General features: G+C 44.3%; 1 protein-coding gene across 4 annotated transcripts in view; it reads right to left on the bottom strand.

Annotated features, from left to right (window-relative positions):
- Positions 1-220: 220 nt before the first annotated feature.
- FAM13A (family with sequence similarity 13 member A) overlaps positions 221-20,533 on the bottom strand; it is a 293,412-nt gene continuing 273,099 nt past the window's right edge. For 3 of the 4 annotated variants that reach the window (XM_080647484.1, XM_080647486.1, XM_080647485.1), the window contains 7 exons: positions 20,283-20,503; positions 19,526-19,609; positions 12,079-12,174; positions 10,464-10,547; positions 5,489-5,685; positions 4,828-4,929; positions 2,281-2,542 (listed from right to left, as the gene is read on the bottom strand). In XM_080647484.1, coding sequence (XP_080503610.1) covers positions 2,416-2,542; positions 4,828-4,929; positions 5,489-5,685; positions 10,464-10,547; positions 12,079-12,174; positions 19,526-19,609; positions 20,283-20,503 — 911 coding nt within the window. In that variant the 3' untranslated portion in view covers positions 2,281-2,415. Of the gene's footprint in view, positions 2,543-4,827; positions 4,930-5,488; positions 5,686-10,463; positions 10,548-12,078; positions 12,175-19,525; positions 19,610-20,282; positions 20,504-20,533 lie in introns of all 4 variants that reach the window. The other variant, XM_080647483.1, reaches the window with a different exon arrangement.

Here is a 20,533-nt window from a genome sequence, read left to right as displayed (position 1 = left end):
ATTAAGATGCTGCCTCCAGGGCCTTGAGACCCTGGGCTGCAGAAATGGTTGCTGTGGAAACAACGTCGCCTCAGCAGTATTGGCAGTTGGAACCTACTAACAGGTCTTCAGATAGGATCTAGTGTAAACAGGGCTCCCCCCCCACCTTTATTCTGGGTGCCATTCCACGAAGGATATAGATGATTAGAATTTTCAAAGGAAAACACGACATTCCATACACAATTTATTTTACTATAACTTGGTGGTGTCTTTTATTGAATCATACAAATTTGAATGGGGTTTCCTGAATATATCTTTTACATAATTTACCTTTGGCAGAAACAATAGATTTCGATACATTTACAAGCTTCTCATTTATATAACTTTTCCTCTTTATAAATTCCTTTGCACGTTAGTATTTTCAAAACAATACTCAAACAGATGTGCTTTAACACTCAGCTGGTCATGATGTGATTTACATCGTAGCTTATTTGAGAGGACAATCATTTACAAAGGGCGGAGTAGGCATGTATTTCTTTTAAAAATACAATTTTTGGTCATGTGAATGATTCATTTTCTGATTTCAAAAATAGAAAACGTCCTAAAGTGCGTCATTTTATTTATAACTCCTTGAAATTACAGCAATCTGCGATGTAAACAGTAGAGCAGAGGATACCAAACTATATTTTCATTTGCATTTACATTTATAGGGTTAGGTACCGTCTTTAAGTGTGTGGATGAGACCAGGGTGCTTCCGACACATTGCTCATGCTCCTACAGAAACATACGTAGGAGCACACTTACAGGCGTTCTCTCTCACCCACTCTCAACTCCAACAATTTCCGGCCAACGGAGCTGCCCCCTCACTTCAGCGACGGGAAATGCTGCTGTAAATCCCATCAGACCAGTTTCTCAAGAACCCGTTTTCTGAAACTGACAAATGGTCAATGGAGTTTTATGCTTTCTTCTTTTTAAACACACACACACCGCACACACAACATGGTACAACACAGAGGTGGGTGTGTCCCGTGGTCCTGTTCAGCCTGCAACATCGTCTACAAAAGGCAGAGCTGCTGGAGCGCCCCCTCCCGGCAACCAGCGGCTGTGGCTGTGCACAGAGCGGACCCAGGACCAACAGAACCAGAACCCACTTTCCCTGGTGCGGACAGAAAAGCGTAAAAAGTAACAACAAATCACGAGGGGATGTCAGCACACTGCAGAGATGAATGATTTGGTGTCTGAAATTCCCTGGTCCCTCCATAATGTCTAATATAGACAGCTTTGTGACACAGTCTTTGAAAAAAATTATAATCGTAATCGGCTACACATCATCATTTGTTCTCTTTATACATGATCTTGAAATAGTGTGATTTAGATTCTGCCTTGGGCTGAGGTCCAAGGGCTACATTTACCCCAGAGGGAGGGGATTTTAGTGCAGGTTTACTTAAAAAAAATTTAAACTGGTAAGTACTCAGGCGGCTGAGAACACCAGTGCTCTCGCGCTCTCTCTCTCTCTCTCTCTCTCTCTCTCTTTCTCTCTCTCTCTCTCGCTCACGATCCTCATGCACTTCGGCTAAGAATGAAACAAGGCCCTTTGCATTTGGCTAATGCCAACACGAAACCGAGCCCCACCAGGGAGCCCCATACAACATGCTGGCCTCGCTTCGTCTCTGATGCTCAAATCCGAAGACTGGTAAGTGCAGTCAATGTTCAGGAAAGGCTTTTCTAGGCTCGTCACCCTGTTACCGGATTTAAAAATGGGCCTCAGCGGAGCTCCGGCTCTCCTCCCTCTGAACTCTGCGATGACCCAGTCCCGCAGGGATCACGGTTCTGGGCAGCTGAGGACGCCTGGAAGCCCCGGCTCAGGGAGGTCCGCACTGCAGACGCAGCTTCCATCTCCCTGAGAGCTGACGAGAACCATTCACACGCGTGGGGAAGGCGCCGCTCTGTGGACGGGCAGCAAAGAGGGCTCCAATGCACGTTCCCCATTTATGGGGCCCAGAGAGCACAGGGAGCTGCCCAGCAGGTTTGCTCCAGGAAGTCCAGAGCTGGGTTTCATCCCCGTTAGATTTCATTCTGTTATCCATGGGAGAACAGTGCACATTCTCGGTGGAGGAGGGTGCCTCCAGGCAGCGATTCATCACCGCTAGTGTTGGAAAAGCTCCCGCGACAGTGTCCGAGTGCACATGAGCGCAGGGGTCTTGACTTTCCCTTACAGAATTCCCACGTCAGGACCAGCACGGCCTTCTTCCAGCGGGTGGGTTCTAAGGCAGGCGATGGACACTGGAGCTGATCCCAAGGCCTGGGGGCAGAAAGGCTCCGTGCTGTGCAGGTCCAGCTCTGAGGCTGCCTTCCAGGGTCTGCAGAGCTGCTCTTTACCAGGGGAGGCAGGTTCACCGGCACCGCCAGCCCCTCTGCTCCAGCGGGGCTGCCCCCTCACATGGACTTGGAATCGGCGTCTCTCTTGCTGATGAGCACCTCCAAGAGCCGTAGTTTCGCCTTGATGTGCTTATATTCGCTGTACTCTTCAGCCATAGGAGTGCGGTCTTCCTTCTGGACATTTCTAATGGAAACAAATGAAAGGGGACTGAGGATCATTTGCCGTCTCCTGGATGACGCTGTTCAGGAGGTGCATTATCAGCACGTGGAAACGTGCAGCTTATCAACCCGCAGAATCAGTGTGGCCAAGCGTCACCGGGGATCAAGCCTGGAGCTGGGCTTAGACAAGCAGTGAAGGACAAGAATCTGGCATTTTGTAGGGTGATACGAAGGACTAAGAAATGTAGAAATTTCCTCTTTCTGCTGCTGGTATGTATGGTATCCATACACTGAAATCCTTTATTTCTACTTAATGCTTTCTCACTTTTATATATTTCATCGAATAAACCATTACATTCCTAATTAGCAATTGGTACATCCATAATTTATGTGTTTATTTTTAACTAATTATTATAATACTAGAGGCCTGATGCATGAAATTCGTGCAAGGGGCTTGATCCTCGCAGCCATGGCGGCTGCCTCGGTCCTTGCAGACCCGGCTTCGTCTGGAAGTCGCCCGGAAGGACGTCCAGAAGGTCATTCAGCTATTCAGTCTAATTAACATATTAGGCTTTTATTATTATAGATTAGTCTTGGAATTCAACAATTGAGTCATATAATACTAATAAGCCTTTACCGTTTATGAGTAATTCCATATGCATTCTCTTATATGCACAAGTATTCATGGGGAGCGTATTTACACAGGTCAGGCCTGTGCTACGTGGCTCTGCCTCCAGGATGTAATGTAACCCTCAGGATGGAATGGTGCGGGCCCATCACCCACACTGCACACAGGCTGAGCGCAGGCGGAGGAGTCAGTCCCGCTGCAAGGCCACAGCTCCCAGCACCGGGCGGTGCCATCCGCTTCCCAGTTCACCTTGGAATGCACATGTCAGGCATTGAAACACCAGGCTTCTTTTTCTTTTTATTAGAGAACATGGGAAAGGCAATGGCATGGACCTTATTTTACTTTGTTCAATGAACTAAAAATAAACGTACTTATTGCTGGCCTGCCTTGTTCAGGGAAATGATTCTAGATGGCTTCATGGCACAGGGTAGTGAAGGAACAGGGTGGTGGGCAGAGCCCTGGCAGGGCCCTCTGAGGGGCTTTGATCTCCTCAGACACAAAATGAAGGAACCAGATTTTATGATATCGGAAGTCCCTTAGAGTTCTAAACTTCTACGATGATTGTTAGATCCCATCAATTATACTTTCTGATTACTTGTGAAGTTTATACAATTATATGTAGTTAGTGCGTCATGGATACCCGCACATAATGTGACTATAATTATATGGAAAAAAAGGAAACAGACAAACCAAAAATGTGCCTACAAAGAAGACTGGAAAGAAACACATCAGAACATTAATCCTGGCTTGTCTTTGGGTATTAGTATTACTTCGGAGATGGTTTCTTTTATCTGCTCACCTATATTTTCTAAATACCCTGCAGCACACAGAGGAAGAAAAGCAAATATTTAGGTATAAAATTTATAAATCTCGAGAAAGTCATTATAGGACAAATCCAAACCAGAGATCCTACACATAAACGTATACAGTGATAGAAATAAACGGGAACACAACACATTCTAAATGCCAAAGTTCATTTTTATGGTCCTTTCATCTCCCAACACTTTTGAGAAGCACGAAAAGGGACTTAATGAGAAACTCTATCTACACTGTTCAGATAATTTGGATGAAAATAAAATCAATTGCAAATGATAAAACTTAACTCCAGAGTAAGAGACGCAAATCCATTCCCTGCTCTGCCCCTGCCGCCCGCTGTGGCCCGAGCCAGACATGCTGTGTGCAGTCACTTGCAAAGGGAAGACGGTGCCTCAGCACAACGTTACCTAAGGATTCCATTGGCCTGAAACTCGCTGGAGAAAAGCACCCTGTCAATCAGGCAGGTGTACTGCTTCTTGTATATTTTTCCTTCAAATTTTACTTTTAAAATGTGCTTTTAACCAGCGTTCCCTATTTCTCCTTCTAGTTTCTTAAGACAAAACACAAACATAAGCCAGTGCTGCGAACTGGAAACGGAGATTACAATGTGATGTGGCAGGTTTGTTTTACAGATGTCGGTTCTGTCTGCATGGGCCTTGGCCACCCCCCAAGAAGCACTTCTTCCTTAAGGACCATGCGAACCTCCCCACCTCCCAGTCAACCTCGAAAGGGGCCTGGCACAAACCCTGGGGCTGGGTTATGGGGAGATAGACGCAGAGGGCCCCCGTCTGGGAGGCACCCCACAGCCCTGACAGGAAAGGAAAAGGTTGCGTGTGCAGGGGATGGGAGGGAAACACGTGTACTACCTTCCATTCTGTCGGAAGAAATTGTCCTCAAATTCACGAAGTTTCTTTCGAATCCTCTTCTTTTCTTCTCTCATTTCCTGAAGGTGTTCCAAGAGTTCTGGTCTAAGAGGGGGGAAAAATTAAGAAAATGGAGTTAAATCTGATTTGTCATAAATGCAATGAATGTACAACTTGGTGGGGGGAGGGGCGGGGCGTTGTGGACACAGGGGGAAGCACATAGTGCAAAAACTGTTGAGGGAGCTGAGGGTCAGTGGAAATGGATGTTTTCTGTGCCCTGAAACACTGACCACAGCTCTGGCTCCTGCTACTTGTAAAATCCCAGGGTGCTTGGTCATATTTTGGTTTGAGAGAAAGAGATGACATCTGTGCTCAGCGAGTGTTGCATGATGAGCCGGGGAGGACAGAGCTACACAATGCTGTTTATAGAGCCCGCCTGGTTGTGTAAGTAAGATCTCAGATGCTCCCTCAAATAACACGGGATAAAGCATATACAAAAACGGAGCCAGAAATTAAAAATAAAAAGTCACTGTTGTAACCACACAGACGCACCCCAGGTGAGTCACTTGTGTTTTGTCGGCCAATGTAAGTATGAAGACTAAAATAATATTTAGGAAAGTTATCTTCACCCAAATATTTTACCACCACCACCAAAACGACATACATTGAAGCAGCATGCAGGTTTGAAAGCCCGGAGTCATGGCTGCATTTTGATGGCATTTTATCATCCATTGGGGAAATAAACCCATCAGCGCCTTCTTCAAATTGGTCGAGAAAGCAATGAGCGCTGAACTCGGTGTTCAGAGTGACCGTGAAGTCTGGCTTGGTGTTGCTATCGTCTTCTGAACCCTCCTCTTCTTCCTGGAGACACACAGCAATCTCAGCCAAAATCTGGTTACTTTTCCTGGTACTCTTTCATTACAAGTATCACTGAACAATCTTACTTATCCAGACACCATAAGGTTTCTTCTGTATCTACCTTTAGCAACACCTACGTACCCTTACGTATATATTATTGAACAGCTATATGTACACGGCAAGTAACACAAACTAAATACAGCCACCGAATAGGGGAAAAAACTATAAAAATTAGTGTACATCACAATTAACATTTTAAGGCTGAGGTAGGAAGGAACAACCATCATACTTTATATCCTCAATCAAATGAAGCAAAATAATCTAAAGATTCTAAGACAATATAGGATAAAGCCCACCACTGGCCATCAGTTTTCAGAATTCTATTACTTGCATATATCAGGACATATTTTTATTAAGCGATGAACATTCTTAGAAATAGAACAATATAGCCTTCCTATTTAATGATTGAGATTATAAAATATTTGTGGTTGCCTGGTACACAAAATCTTAGGGAACGTTTGAGATCAAAACATTTATCTTCCATGACTTGAATCATAAACCTCCTAAGTTCTTTCAAGGCATGTCTAAGAATCATGACTGTATTTTTCAGCATCCAAGATTCTAAGAAAAGTATATTCTCTGTCTGTCTTAATAATGCACTTAGAAAAACAATACAATCATATTAGCATTTCTTAGTGTCAATTTTAAAGCTGTGTTAAGTCTAGGTAAGAAATAATATCACTGTCTGAAAAACAGACAAAAAAAATTTAAAAATTACAGTTTACATTCAATATTATTTTGTATTAGTTTCAGGTGTACAGCACAGTGAAAGAAAGATTTTTAAAAGAAGTAATTTACTGCCAAAATATACAATCATACCAGGAGAAAACATCCTGACATCTTGAAAAAGGAAACAATTGGTTAGGAGTACAGCTCCATGAACAAAAGGAAGTACAACATCAGTTGTTCCAGTTAAAGCAGCAAATCTACCTCAGGAGGCAGGAGCAGTTAGAAGGAATCAATATACAGTAATCTATGAGCAATTGATAGACAGTGATTGACAGTGATCAGCACTGGCCCCTTACAAACAAATCATGAGAACCAACCGAGATCTCCCCTTATGTGATGGGATTGGTATAATATCTGGATTTCAGTGAAGAACGAAGGGAGCTGGTTGTGAAAGTGTGGAGAGTGATGACACAGTGGTGACGTGATTCTGGAGAGAAAGCTTGGAGCAGGCTCTTTACCCGACTCTGCCTTACTCAGCATTTATCGGCCCCGGGATAAAGACCAAAAGGCTATTTACAAAACCTGTAGGTAACGCAAGGCGGGTGGGGACATCTGGTATGTTGGAATACAAACTCTATACTCCATTTCTTAAGGTTGGAATAGAAGTACAAAAGTAGCTAACTGGAAAAATTCAAGATCCTGCAATTAGGTTAGGGAAAAAGCTGGACACACAGACAATAAGCAATCTGTGGGAAGGAAGCTGGGGGTTGCATAAATCAACCGAAAGACAGGCCTCCACCGGGGCCTCTCAACTGGGCTGATCTTGCCCCCTAGGGGCCCTTGGAAACGTCTGGAGACATTTATGGTGGTCACATGGGGATGGCGGGCGGGAGGGGGGTTGTAGTGCACTATTGGCATCTAGTGAGGGGAGGACAGCCCCTCCACCGAAGAGTTATCTGGCCTCAAATGTGTCCAGTGCTGAAGTCGAGACAGCCTGCTACAGAAAAACTACAATACCTTCCTGATACAGTGACAGTCACGGTCACAGACATGTGGAACCGAAGGGACCATTGAGGTCATCCCCACGGAGGTCCGGACTAGTCCTGCACCCTCTGCCTTGCTGGTTCAACCTTATCTAGAAGGGTGTTTAGCCCTGGGCATCAGTTTTTAAGAAGGATCCAGATAGACTGATGTGTGTGTGAAGGATCCAGATAGACTGATGTGTGTGTGAAGGATCCAGATAGACTGATGTGTGTGTGAAGGATACAGATAGACTGATGTGTGTGTGAAGGATCCAGATAGACTGATGTGTGTGTGAAGGATCCAGATAGACTGATGTGTGTGTGAAGGATCCAGATAGACTGATGTGTGTGTGAAGGATCCAGATAGACTGATGTGTGTGTGAAGGATCCAGATAGACTGATGTGTGTGTGAAGGATCCAGATAGACTGATGTGTGTGTGAAGGATCCAGATAGACTGATGTGTGTGTGAAGGATCCAGATAGACTGATGTGTGTGTGAAGGATCCAGATAGACTGATGTGTGTGTGAAGGATCCAGATAGACTGATGTGTGTGTGAAGGATACAGATAGACTGATGTGTGTGTGAAGGATACAGATAGACTGATGTGTGTGTATAGAGTGGACCCACTAGGCTGCCGGCAGGTCTGGCACCCACATCATATGAGAAACAGTAAGAAGCACTTGGAGAAATGTTCACAGAGTGTGGGTGGGAGTGGGCAGGGAGGTGGCTAACTAGGAAGTGCTCTCACAAAAGAAGCGCTGTGTGTGCTCCATGTCGTCCAGAGGGCACAGCCACGCCTCTTAAGTAGAAAGTAACACATCAATAATAACTATGGAGGTGACTTCTTATTATATTCGCTAACTGTAATACTGTATAGTTATTAAGCTTATGGTACATTCTAAAATTATCTATTATATGTATTTTATAATTAATTGTAAAACAGTATAAGTTTTAGTTACTATTGATGTTTAGCCCAGTAATGAGTGAGCTTACTCTCCCTGCTGCTGTAAACTTGTCGGGCTTGGAGAAGGAATCTCTTCTTAGGGTCAGTGTCTCCATTCTGCCAGCAAAGTTTTAGAGGAGATTTTTATGTTGGATAGGAGAACTGACGAGATGACCTCTAGGATTTCTGGGCTGGAAGATTTAGGGCCTCAGAGCTTCAGCTGGCTCTATTTCATACACACTGGTTTCCTCCCGGAAACATTTAAAACAAGGGATGGTTTAAAAAACAACAACAATGCTCACATACAATCTTCTTATCGGTACACATACCAAATTCTAAATTGTTTCAGAATTGTCAAGAATTAGTACAATCCAGATACATGCTAACAAGCCTGGCCAGTTGGAACAAAATTAAGTAAAAGACAGCACTATTTACAAAAGCAATGCAATCATTGCAAAATTATCTGAAATTCTGACTACCATGTGGCCCAGCAGAAGAGCCATGGCCAAAATATACTTGTGAAAAAAATTAACCAAGATAAACAGTAAGATTTGAAAGAATGTCCTCTTTTTAAGAAGAGCGTCATTAGTATGCCTTTCAATTGTTTAACGAGGCAATTATTACCTGTCATATTTTGGATGTGTTAAAGAACACATTTTAATCTAGTAACAGTTCTATCACATGATTCTCTGAGAAATACATTAATTTTCGTACATATAATTGTCCAAATTTCTTCAATTATGGTGACTTGATTCTTGTGTGAAATTACCAGCTAGACAAAATGTGTCTTCTTTCTAGTCTTGTTGTATGAAAACAGCTCTAATTTTTAAGATACAATACAGCATAGTCACCTAAATTTCACATTTAGAGAATTTCACAAACACTTTCCATCTAAAATAATATGAACAGTCAGCACAATCATTGCCTAACGAGGTGTATGAAGTATTTAAGACCCTTAAAAGGTAAGAAAAGAAACAGAGTGGATAAAAGGGAGGCCCATGTAGCTTCTGGTACCTTACCTCCGCTTCTAAAGGTGAGAATTAGGTAAGAGAAGGGAGCCGTTCTCAATTGGCATCCCTTTGTGGGAACGAGGCCCCATATTCTGAAATAATAATTCCTAACTACGGAAATACATGACCATCCCAGGCTGGGAACTTTGACAGAAATAGGACAAGTGAAACTCTTAAAACTCACTTCTACTTTGGGTTTTACTTCCCCTTCCAACTTTAACATTCACTGATTTAAAAAAAAAGGTTGGCATTGACTTTTCATCTCTAGATCCCTATATAAGGCCACCCAGTTTGTTCAATTATCTAGAAACAAGAACATGAAAGAGGCTGATCCTGATGCAGGCCAATGAGGTCCTTACAGGGACACAGATCTCTGAGCACAGATGGTACCTCCCATTCTAGCAAAGGTAGCCACTGAGAACAAGGATTATTTGTCTAAATCCATAATTACTTGGGAAGTAAATCTGAACATATGTTCTAGTGACTGCTGGTCCCAGCACTACATTCCCTGATTAGGAAGAGATTATAAAATTAGGCCTGAGGACAAAGTGTGCCAGGGGAGAGGTGAGAGGAAGAAAGAGTGGGTGGAACTGAACCAGCGAATCTGCCAACGGTAACTGTGATATTTGCCTATAAAATGCTATTTTTTTTTATTGTGTGCTACACATATTGTCTTTGCTAATTTTGGTTTTTCTAAAAACTCAGTAAATGAGATTTTAAAGAAAGTTATGCAATGAGCTAATTTAATAAAATTTTGAAATATAGAAAAACTATTCTCCAAATAGGGGGAAAACCCAAAATAAAAAACAATGTGCAAACGAAAGAATCATCCCTGAAAACAAACAACAACAAACAAAACATCAATAAAAAGTGGGGGAATGAAATGAAACTAAGGAAATCGGCTAATACAGGATATAAAGAAACAAAGGATTGTTTAAAGTTGGCTCTGTGCAGATTTTTAGGGAATGCCACCAGAATCCATCACCGAAGGGCCCAACCACAACCCTTCCATTCACAGGAGAAAGGGAGGGAACTGAGGCGGATTTAGCAAGAGGTTAGCAGCGGGAGGTCTTCACCTTTGACTCCTTGAAGAAGAAAGCAGTTTCGCCCTCGATAATTGGCTGCAGCAAAGGGCTTCTCCGCTTGCTGGAAGGGGAACCCTGCGACAGGCGTTGACAAGTAGGTTACATTGCGAACCCCTTCCCTTTCCCGCCAGCTCTCCACCTCCTCTGCCTCACCAGGACTCATTGCTGCCTTTTAATGATGTGCTCTAACTCCTTCCCGCCAAAAATTCCCAGGAAAACCAGCAACAACCAAAGTTCTTTTCAAGTTGCTTCTTCCCTCCAGAGCCCCACTCCTCCCCCGCCCCAACCAAGGAGCTCCCCTGAGAGGAAGAACAGCGCACCAGTCCCTTAACCAAACGCGAGGAAACCCGAGCAGACCACCCCCTGCCTCCCCACCCCTTTCCTCCCCATCCCAGCCACGATAAGAACACCTGCACTTAACAGCTCCACCTAGAATAGCGTCAGCTCCTGAGGTGATACAAAGGTTCTCTGGCGTCCCCACTGTCCACTCACCCTATTCAGACACTAAGGGTTCCTAACTGAAGAATGAAACCGATTCCTTAGATTTAATCCTTGTGTTGGTGAGCTACTAATTCATTCTGCAGGACATTCCTAGAAAAGGCGCTTCCTGCCAACACACCAGCCTGAGGCCTCTGGACCCTCCCTCATTCCCAGGAGCAACTGCACTGTGAAAAGGCATGAAGACGCCAGCGGAGGCCTAGAAATAAACAGGAGGCTGCAGAGGAATGGAAGAGCAGCGGCGGGGGGAGTATGCATTTCAACAACACCAGGAGGCGGTGTCTGCTTCTTAAAAAGCCCAGAAGACAGCAGAGGAAGCCTTCAGGTGCCTGGACAGAGGCAAGTGAAACAGAGGCAACTGAGTCCCCAGGAGGGGGCCATGGATTCACAGGGCACTCACAGGGGGAGGTGGAAAAGCCCAGACTGCAGGGGCGGGGTGAGGGGGCTGGCCAGTCCTGAAAGGCTCTCCCAGAGCTGCTGCTCCCTGCTCCAGACAAAATAAAAACTCAGAGGCCAGAAGCGGCTAAGTCCAAGGATGGTGGCGTCTGAGAGCACCTGCACAGTCACTAGCCTCGCCCCCTTTCCACCTCACACTTCTCCACGAGTGAGTCCTCCAGAGAGGCCCGCTGTCCCGAGTTCCTTAGCAGACTTCTCCCTGGATAGGAGCCCTGTATCCCCTCTGAGAGGGGAGAGAAGGCTATTCACAGATGCCCCTGGGACCAGAGGCACTCCCGGTGCGGAGAGGCCTGGAGAAAGCACAGCCCTGTCCCCTTGGTGCTCAGTCTCGGAGGAAAGCGGCGAGGGGGTGGAGGGGAGTTGGCCCAGCACATGTTGGGGGGATGTTCCTGGCCAAAGCATGACTCTCAAAAGAAAAAAAAAAATTCTATCAGCTTCAAGTTTGCTCATTTTTTTTTTTTTTTTTTTTTTTACCAATGTAGTCTCAGAAGTCTTTGACAAATTCTTCATTCCTCAAGCTTACGGGCCATCGATATTAATGGCACATTCAACCCTTAAAGTCTATTCTTTAATGAGAAGGCAGGCTAGGGCCCTCCTAGTAGCCAAGGCCCATTCAACCAGGTAACCAACAACAGAGAGGTGGTGAACTCACCATGATGGGCATGGTGTTGGCTCGGGACAGGATCTGTTTGACCAGCCGGTACCTGTCATAGAGTGGCTTCATAACCTGACGTTCATTCTTGGTGACCTGGAAAGCAAGAACAAGAGAGCTGAGAAGCCAAGCTACCAGCTGTCCCAGCATGCTCTGGGCCTAGAGAAAGTACAGATGATTCACAGTACAGTCGGTTTGGCAAACTCAGTTCAAGAGCCACCTCCTCTGTGCAGACTTTTTCCAACATCTCTCATTCTGGAAGACCTGCTCATTCTCTCCTTTGTGTCACCTACTGCAACCTGTGTATACCTTGTAATTTTACATCTGCTTTGTCACAGACTGAATGTTTGTGTCACTCAAAATTCATATGTTGAAACTTAATTCCCAATGTAATGGTATTTGGAGGTGCGGCCTTTGTTCTCTCTCTCTCTCTCTCTCTCTCTCTCTCTCTCTCTCTCTCTCTCTCTCCTTATTTATTTATTATTTTTAAAAGCTAACCATTTTTAAAAATATATTTTTATTGATTTCAGAGAGGAAGGGAGAGGGGGAGAGAGAGAAACATCAATGATGAGAGAGAATCATTGATCGGCTGCCTCCTGCATGCCCCCTACTGGGGATCAAGCCTGCAACCGAGGCATGTGCCCTTGACTGGAATCAAACCCCAGACCCTTCAGTCCATAGGCCGACGCTCTATCCCCTGACCCAAACCAACTAGGGTTGGAGATGGGGCCTTTGAGAGGTGACTGGGTAATGAGAGGTGGGATGCCATGAATGGGATTAGTGTCCTTATAGAGTCCCCTAGTGCTCCCCTGTATCCCCCCTTCTGCCATGCGAAGACAGCAAGAAGACCGCCATCTATGAAACTGAAGGGACCCTCACCAGACACTGAATCTGCTGACTGCCTCTTGCACCCCGCTCCCCCAACAGGGATCGAGCCCGAATGCCCGGGCATGTGCCCTGATTTGGAATCACACTGGCAACACCCAGGTGCACGGGACGATGTCCAACCAACTAAGTCACACCAGTTAGGGCGAGAAATAAATTTCTGTTGTGTATAAGCCACCCAGTTCTAAGGTAATCTTTTATAGCAGCCCCAATGGATGACACATTTTTATACTCTACTAGAGGCCCAGTGCACAAATTTGTGCACCAGTGGGGCCCCTTGGCCTGGCCTGCAGGATCGGGCCAAAACCGGCTCTCTGACATTCCGCCAAAGGGTCCCAGATTGCGAGAGGGCATAGGTCAGGCCGAGGGATCCCACCAGTGCACAATCGGGGCTGGGAAGAGACCCGGGAGGTTGGCCAGCGGGAGAGGGACTGCGGGAAGGCTCCAGGGTGTGTTGGGCCCGTCTCGCTCAGTTCCCATTGGCCGGACCTCAGCAACAAGCTAACCTACTGGTTGAAACGTCTGCCCCCTGGTGGTCAGTGCACATCATAGCGAGCGGTTGAGCGGCCTTAGCATATTATTAGCATACTATGTTTTGATTGGTTGAATGGCCGACCAGTCAACCATTCACTTAGCATATTAGGCTTTTATTATGTAAGATAATAATGATAGTTTGTTGACATTTCTGTTTCTTCTTTAAACTATAAGCCCCTTGAGAGCAGGAGCTTGTGTTTTCTGCCCCTGACAACTATTTCAGTGTATGACATAATAGAAATAGTCCATAAATATTGCAGAATGAGTGAACAAATATTCCAAACATTTTTAGTAAGCCCAATTCATTGATATGCATGCATTTCCTCTGTTTACTTAAATGGTGAATGAGATGAAGTACCTTTTTTTCAAGATTGCTATTTGTCTTCTGTGTTTTATTTCCATTGCACACATAAGAAGACAAGAGTCACAGAGGTAAGGAAAGGCAAGTCATATTAGCTTTGACCATTTCTTTTATTGGCCTTTGGGCCTTCAGCTTTGAAGATAACTCTGGATTATGCATAAGTGAATTATCCTTTCTTATTTTTCTTATTTGCCTTTTTCAAAGTGATCAACAATAAGTGAACTTTGGATAAACTTCACAAGCTAGGAATAGCATTTTATGGATTTATTTTCTATCATCAGCAATAATAAATTATTTTATCTCTTTCTATTATCACAGCATTAAGTTGAGATGATGGGCATTTTCCTGCTTCAACCATATTAAAATAAGTTTCAAAATTGCTATTTAATTTTTTAAAAGGACTGTCAAAAGTAGAAGGAAATTTAGAAATTATTTTATAAAAAAACACACACACACCAAAAACTGAGGATCAAACAACAGGTTTTACTACTATACGCCCACCACATGGCTAGAATGAAAAGACAGTGTCAAGCGTCAGTGAGAATGCTGGACAACTGGAACTCTTTCACGTCTGGAAAGGGTAGGACACTTTGGGAAACTATTTGGCAGTATCTACTGAAGCTGCACATATGATCCAATTCCATTCTAAGTACATACCAAATAAATATGGCCTTAAGTTTACCAAAAGACACACAGACAAGTGAGACTACATCAAACAAGAACACGTATGCACTACTTATTGTAATCCCCAAAGTGGAAATCATCCATATGCCCAACAACAGAAGAACGGATAAGGTATGTTTTCAAAATTGAATACCATACAGCAATAATAAATGGATAAATGAATAAATGAGCCATAGCTATATGCAACATCTTGGATTAACCTCACAAAAATAAAGCTGAGTAAAATAAGTCAGACACCAAAGACTACAAACTGTAAGCTTCCACTTTTATGAAGTTCAAAAATAAGTGAATCCAATCTACAGTGTTAAAAGTCAAGAGAGTGGTTTTCCTTGGTGTGGCAGGAGGGCATGCTATGGACGGGAAGGGACACTAGGGAGAGCTAATGGGGGGTTGGTAACATATTGTGTCTTAATCTGGATGCTGGTTACCTGGATTTGTTTACATCAAGACATATAATCTGGGCTCTTTTCTGTATTTATGTTATCCTTCAAGGAAACTTAAATAACAGCCACAAGTAAGTCTGAAGAACATAAACGGAGTGACTAGTACAGATTTCACCTGTAAGATGACAAAATTTAGGACTGAACCACATGAAATCGTGTTTTTTGTTGTTGTTTTCTTGATACGAGATGTATCCATTAAATGTGTTGCAGATAAGTTAAGGCATATCTTCACTGTCAACGCATGATGTGGTGTGATCTAATGTGCAAGATAAACAATAGATGGTTTAGTGACCAAAATACACACTAAAAATAAAAAGAAGAAGCCAGCACGTTCTCATTGTGGACTAGCTGCTGGCAGAAACATCTCTGATTTATAGAATGAGACTTAGCTGATAAAATCAGACAGATAGAGCAAATTGCACCCAAACTAATTTCTGTTCTAATTCTTTGTTCAAAACCCAAATTTTCTAGTTGGAGTAGATGAAGAGGCTCACCAACTTAATTCTTTGGCTCATGATGCTGACATTTAGATTTTCTATGAATTGCTCATGTTTAAAATTAATGACCCTCAGGAACTAATACCTGTAAATGATCTAATATAATTCAATTTTTGACTATGGAAAGTTGAAACTCATCATGACTCCACCAAAGTTAATGCTGGCATATGATAAAAGTATCTGAACATCAAAAATATAAAAGATCTTTAAGTCTGAGGTGTAGAAAATATAAATACAACTTGAATTACACCAGAATTATTTTCAGAGTATATACCTGAAGCCAAAGGGCTGTTCACGCTAAAAGTTAATACAGCTTTCACCTGTCACATGCGATTGTCTGTGCTGGATTTGTGAGCAGAGCCAAAAGCCAACCGATAGTCAGATAAACAAAGCAGGGCTTTGGCTGGACTGTCAATAAAGGGCAGGCGGACGTGAAGTGGACCATGGGAAAACCGTTCGGAGGCTGACACTCTTTTTCTTGAGTCATCAGTCATCAGGGATTCCCCTACTGACCAAGAATAGGCCTTTGAATGAGTGGATGGGTATTTCTGAGTCATAAAACTGCTAGCAGGAGAAGACATGAGTTGGATTCTTATAATGGTTGCATTCTTGGCCCATGGATTGGAAAATGACAACTCTCTCTTCTTCATTATCAGGTAAAGACAGTAGGCTAACTGTGCAGAGATCAGATAATCCCAAACAGCAAAGGAGAGTGCTTTAGAATTTGCATTTAAATTTGAACATGATGTTTGGTGTCCCAAGGTTTTAAAATATAAGATTAAAATATACTGATGAGGAAGAGACTCAAGAACCCAGGAGCTCTGGGCAAGCAACCCATTCTCTCCCTGTCCCCTGTCATCAAGCAGGGGTCTACGAATAAGGCAGAGCAGGGAGCTGCAGCCATCTGCTGTGCTTCCTTCTGTGACATCGTCTACTCCTGAGATCCTGAAATACTGAAAAGGGCCACTTTAATAATAATTTGTAGGGAATGTGTGTCAGTGTGTAAACGAGTGTGTTTTGTTACATGTCAGTCTGCCTATAGAGTGTCCTGTTAAAGCAAACAGCCTTCTTTAAAATGTATAGAATTGGCAGGTAATTATTTTGGCCTGTGACTTGGAGTTAGTGTCCCTTTACTAGTAAATCAGAATCTGCAGACTCAGCAAAAACCCATGAACTAGGAGCACCTGCTTTTCTAAAAAATCCTAGGGTTTAGAATGATAGTTCAGCACTGGGAGTACATGTATTTTTTTTTTTTTTAAAGCATTGCCCAAATGTTATTTACAGTCCAGGGTCCATGGCAACACCACGGGTCTGAGAATGAAAAGTTCACTCTGATTTTTGGACTGGCCAGGTATCAAATGGACTCTGCCTTTCCTGAGGTCGGAGCATCATGTTCCAGAGCGAGGCAGAGAGCCTGACCCTGGACCAGGAATGTGACAAACTCCCAGAGCATATGTTCCCTGCCTCGTGAGATGCTAGAATGTGATCCAGAACGGTGTTCTTCCTTCATCAGAAAGAATGATGAAAGAAAGGGGAATAGAAAGACAGGGCCAAAAACTAATATTTCATATTGCTAATTATAAGAGTGCTAAAAACGTGCATTCTTTCTCCTGATTCAGTCATTAAGAAGTAGGCCACAGGGCGAGGAACATGTAATTGTAACAGAAGTGAAAGCTATCATTTACTTGGCAATTCCCTCTCCCCCCAGCAGAGCCACTCTGCCCAGCTTCCTCAGTGCCAGATGCCCTACAGGTAAATGTGTGCCTGTAACGTCACTTTGTCTCCAGACAACCTATTACACAGACAGGGCCCGGAAGCTCTGAGAAGTTACCTCCATAGCCCGAAGTCACAGAGCTAGTCTCAGCAGGGCTGGGTTCTGAATCTAGGTCTGTTGAGCCGCAGAGCAACTCAGCAACAGGTACCACGTGCACCCACCCCAACCCCAACCTCCTGAACTGGCTTAAGGTTAAGTCTAGAATGCAGCTGAGAGATCTCAGGGATCCAGGCAAAGAAGTCTTTAATCCATGTCATAACGTGAATCCATGCAATGAAAAGAAGTAAAACACACAAGTCTTGCCTCCTTCTCCTAGGGACTGTCTGGTGGCCATGACAAGACACTCAAAGGTTTGAGCCTACCCCTAGCAGTTGTTTCTGAATACTCCAGAAGAGAAGGACAACGTTTCACAATGTATGCGAGCTCCAGTGCATTTACTACTTGGTTCAATGGCTTTTAAAGATCCAAAATAAAACTTGGCTTGGAAAAAACACACACAACTTGGCTGGAAACATGACCGTCATCCCAGAGCGCCAGTATTTTTCCACGGCAGGGCAGGCCAGCAAAATCAATCACCATCAGCCCCACCTTCTTTTTTAAACCTAAACCTGATAAATTCAGAACCAAAATACCATGGAAGATGCATTTTACAGATAGTTTATTTGTGCTACTGGCTGAGGATTAGCTTCACAAAACCCTGAGTCCCGGCCCTCACAGACCTCTAGTGCATTATTCTGGAAGCTTCTTTATTTAAAAGAACCTATCTCAGGTGAAAAGACTGTCTCCATTATATAGCTATGCTGAAACTGGAAAAGAGATGCATGCTTTTTGGCTATATAAAAATCCTTCTGTGAACATAAACTTCACTAGAGACCCAGTGCACAAAATTCGTGCAGGGGAGGGTCCCTCAACTGGGCCTGCACCCTCTCCAATCCTGGAGCCCTTGGGGGATGTCTGACTGCAGTTTAAACTGCCAGTTGGACATCACTCTCGCAATCCGGGACCACTGCCTACTAACCGCTCACCTGCTTGATCATCCCTAACCACTCTACCTGCCAGCCTGATCACTCCTGCCTCTGCTTGCCAGCCTGGTCACCCCTAACTGCCCCATGCTAGCCTGGTCACCCCCTAACTGCCCCCTTGCCTGCCTGGCCACCCCCTAAGTGTCCCCATGCCGGCCGGCCTGATTGCCCTTAACCACTCTACCTGCCTACCTGATCACCACTAACTGCCTCTGCTTGCCAGCCTGATTGCCCCCTAACTGCCCCCCTGTGGGCCTGGTCGCTCCCTAACTGGTCTACCAGTCTGGTTGTCCCTAACTGCCCCCCTGTGGGCCTGGTCGCCCCCTAACTGCCCCCTTGTCATCCTGATCCCCCCTAACTGCCCCTCTGCTGGCCTGGTTGACCCTAATTGCCCCCTGCTGGCCTGGTCCCCCCCTAACTACCCTCCTGATAGACTGATCACCCCCTAACTGTCCAGAAGGAAGTTGGACTTCTGGAAGATGTCTGGTCGACTTGGTCTAATTAGCATATTACTTTTTTATTAGTATAGATGCTTTTTTATACCTGCTCGTAAGAGTTGATTTTACTGGGTTCTTGACAACATTCTGAACAGGTTACTAAGAGTAAGTGACATGGACACCTGACCACAGGTTCCCTAAGGAAGAGAGAAGCCTATCATGCTCCTGTCTTCCCTGGACTAACATGAACTCGCGCTGAATAACCAACGGCCTCAAATGCTCCTTGTTATGAAAAGGCAGAGCCATATTTTGGATGCCTCACACTTTTGGTTCTGGGTGGCAGCTGCAACTTCTCCATGGACAAACACTGGTTGCAACTGCTCTGTAGAGAGATCAAATTTGAGGGCAGATGATTCTAGTTTAGCCCATTGATTTATGGATAAGAATGCCTGGAGCCAGTGTCAGCTCATGGAGGCAGACCTAGGGACAGTGAAGCCTCCTCACTCCAGGGCTCTGTGCACCAATTCATACCCCCCTCGCCTCCCCACATTCTCCCCTTGAAGCAGGACGCCAGGGACTACATTTTAGCTGCAAACTAATTTTTCTTTGGAACTCAATTAAATTCACCATCTACAAGGTAGTGAAACTCTTATCACAGGTTTAGCCTTTAGAAAGTTTGGTTCCAGTGAAAACAGAGTCATCTGCTGAACAGTAGGGAACCTCATTTGCAAAATACCAAACACAGAAGATCCATTTCTAAAGCCAGAGGATTTAGCCCGGTCAGAAAGAGAAGTCAGTGCATTCACATACCGGCCGTCCATGAATGCTTTCATAATGTAACAGAGCTTTCTGCAGGGCCACTTTCTCATTAGCAATCTGGTCTTTGGTCATGTCCTGTACAAACACAAGGAGAGATCAATGAGCAGGGGAAACATTTGTCAACATTCCAACTTCTTGTTTTTCTTCTTCTTCAGTTCAACAATAAAAAAAAAAAGTAGGATTAAAAAGAATCCTCACACAATAGCTCCTCCTCTCTCTATCCAAGTTCACTTAGGAATTAGCTATTCCTGACCTCTTGCTAGAAATAAGATAGCACAACAGAAACACCATCAACTTCCTTGTGGCAGCAAAGGCATGTTGAGTACTGAGGCAAGCAAGGCTGTGAGGCACACGAGGCTTCACTGAATGGCCCAAGAGATGTCTACAGTGACAGATAACATAGTCCCAAAGTGGTGATGCCTCAAATGCTCCTAAAGTCTTCTACCTAAGGGTCACCAAATTGTGTATGAACCTAAATAAGTTCATTCTGCAATCTGTACAGTGGAGTTTTCTGCTTTTAATTTGAAGTAAAAAACCAAATTAGCTATAGTTAAAGCACTCAAAGTTGTTTCATCAGCTTCTCTAAACATCTAAGAGTGTGGAAGATGAGGGTGTGGGAGGTTTCAAAAGGCATCCCTCCATCACTCTTCCCATTGGGCTCTGTGTGGCATGTCCTATGCTTCTACCAGGCTGACTGACATGGCTTAGGGTGAGCAGTTAGCTCGGGGCCTTCACCGAATCACCACACCTTAATGTCCTCGGGACGGCTGCTCTCCGCCCGCTTCTCCTGCAGCTTCCGCTGGATGGAGTCCAGCATGGCTTCCACATTGGGCTTGATTGCTTTATCTACCACCTCTTGCTTCTTCTCATCTTCTTTCTCAAGTTGGGAACCGAAACTCCTGGGGAGTGTGTTGCTTCGCTGCCGCAGCCTGGGGGTTAGATCCTCTTCAGATATCTTTAGTTTTGACTCTAGTTGAAAAAATTTGGGTGCGGAGGTAT

The sequence above is a fragment of the Plecotus auritus genome (genome assembly GCF_963455305.1).
Source record: "Plecotus auritus genome assembly, chromosome: 1".
Classification (NCBI taxonomy): domain Eukaryota; kingdom Metazoa; phylum Chordata; class Mammalia; order Chiroptera; family Vespertilionidae; genus Plecotus; species Plecotus auritus.
This window is presented reverse-complemented; position numbering and strand designations above follow the sequence as displayed.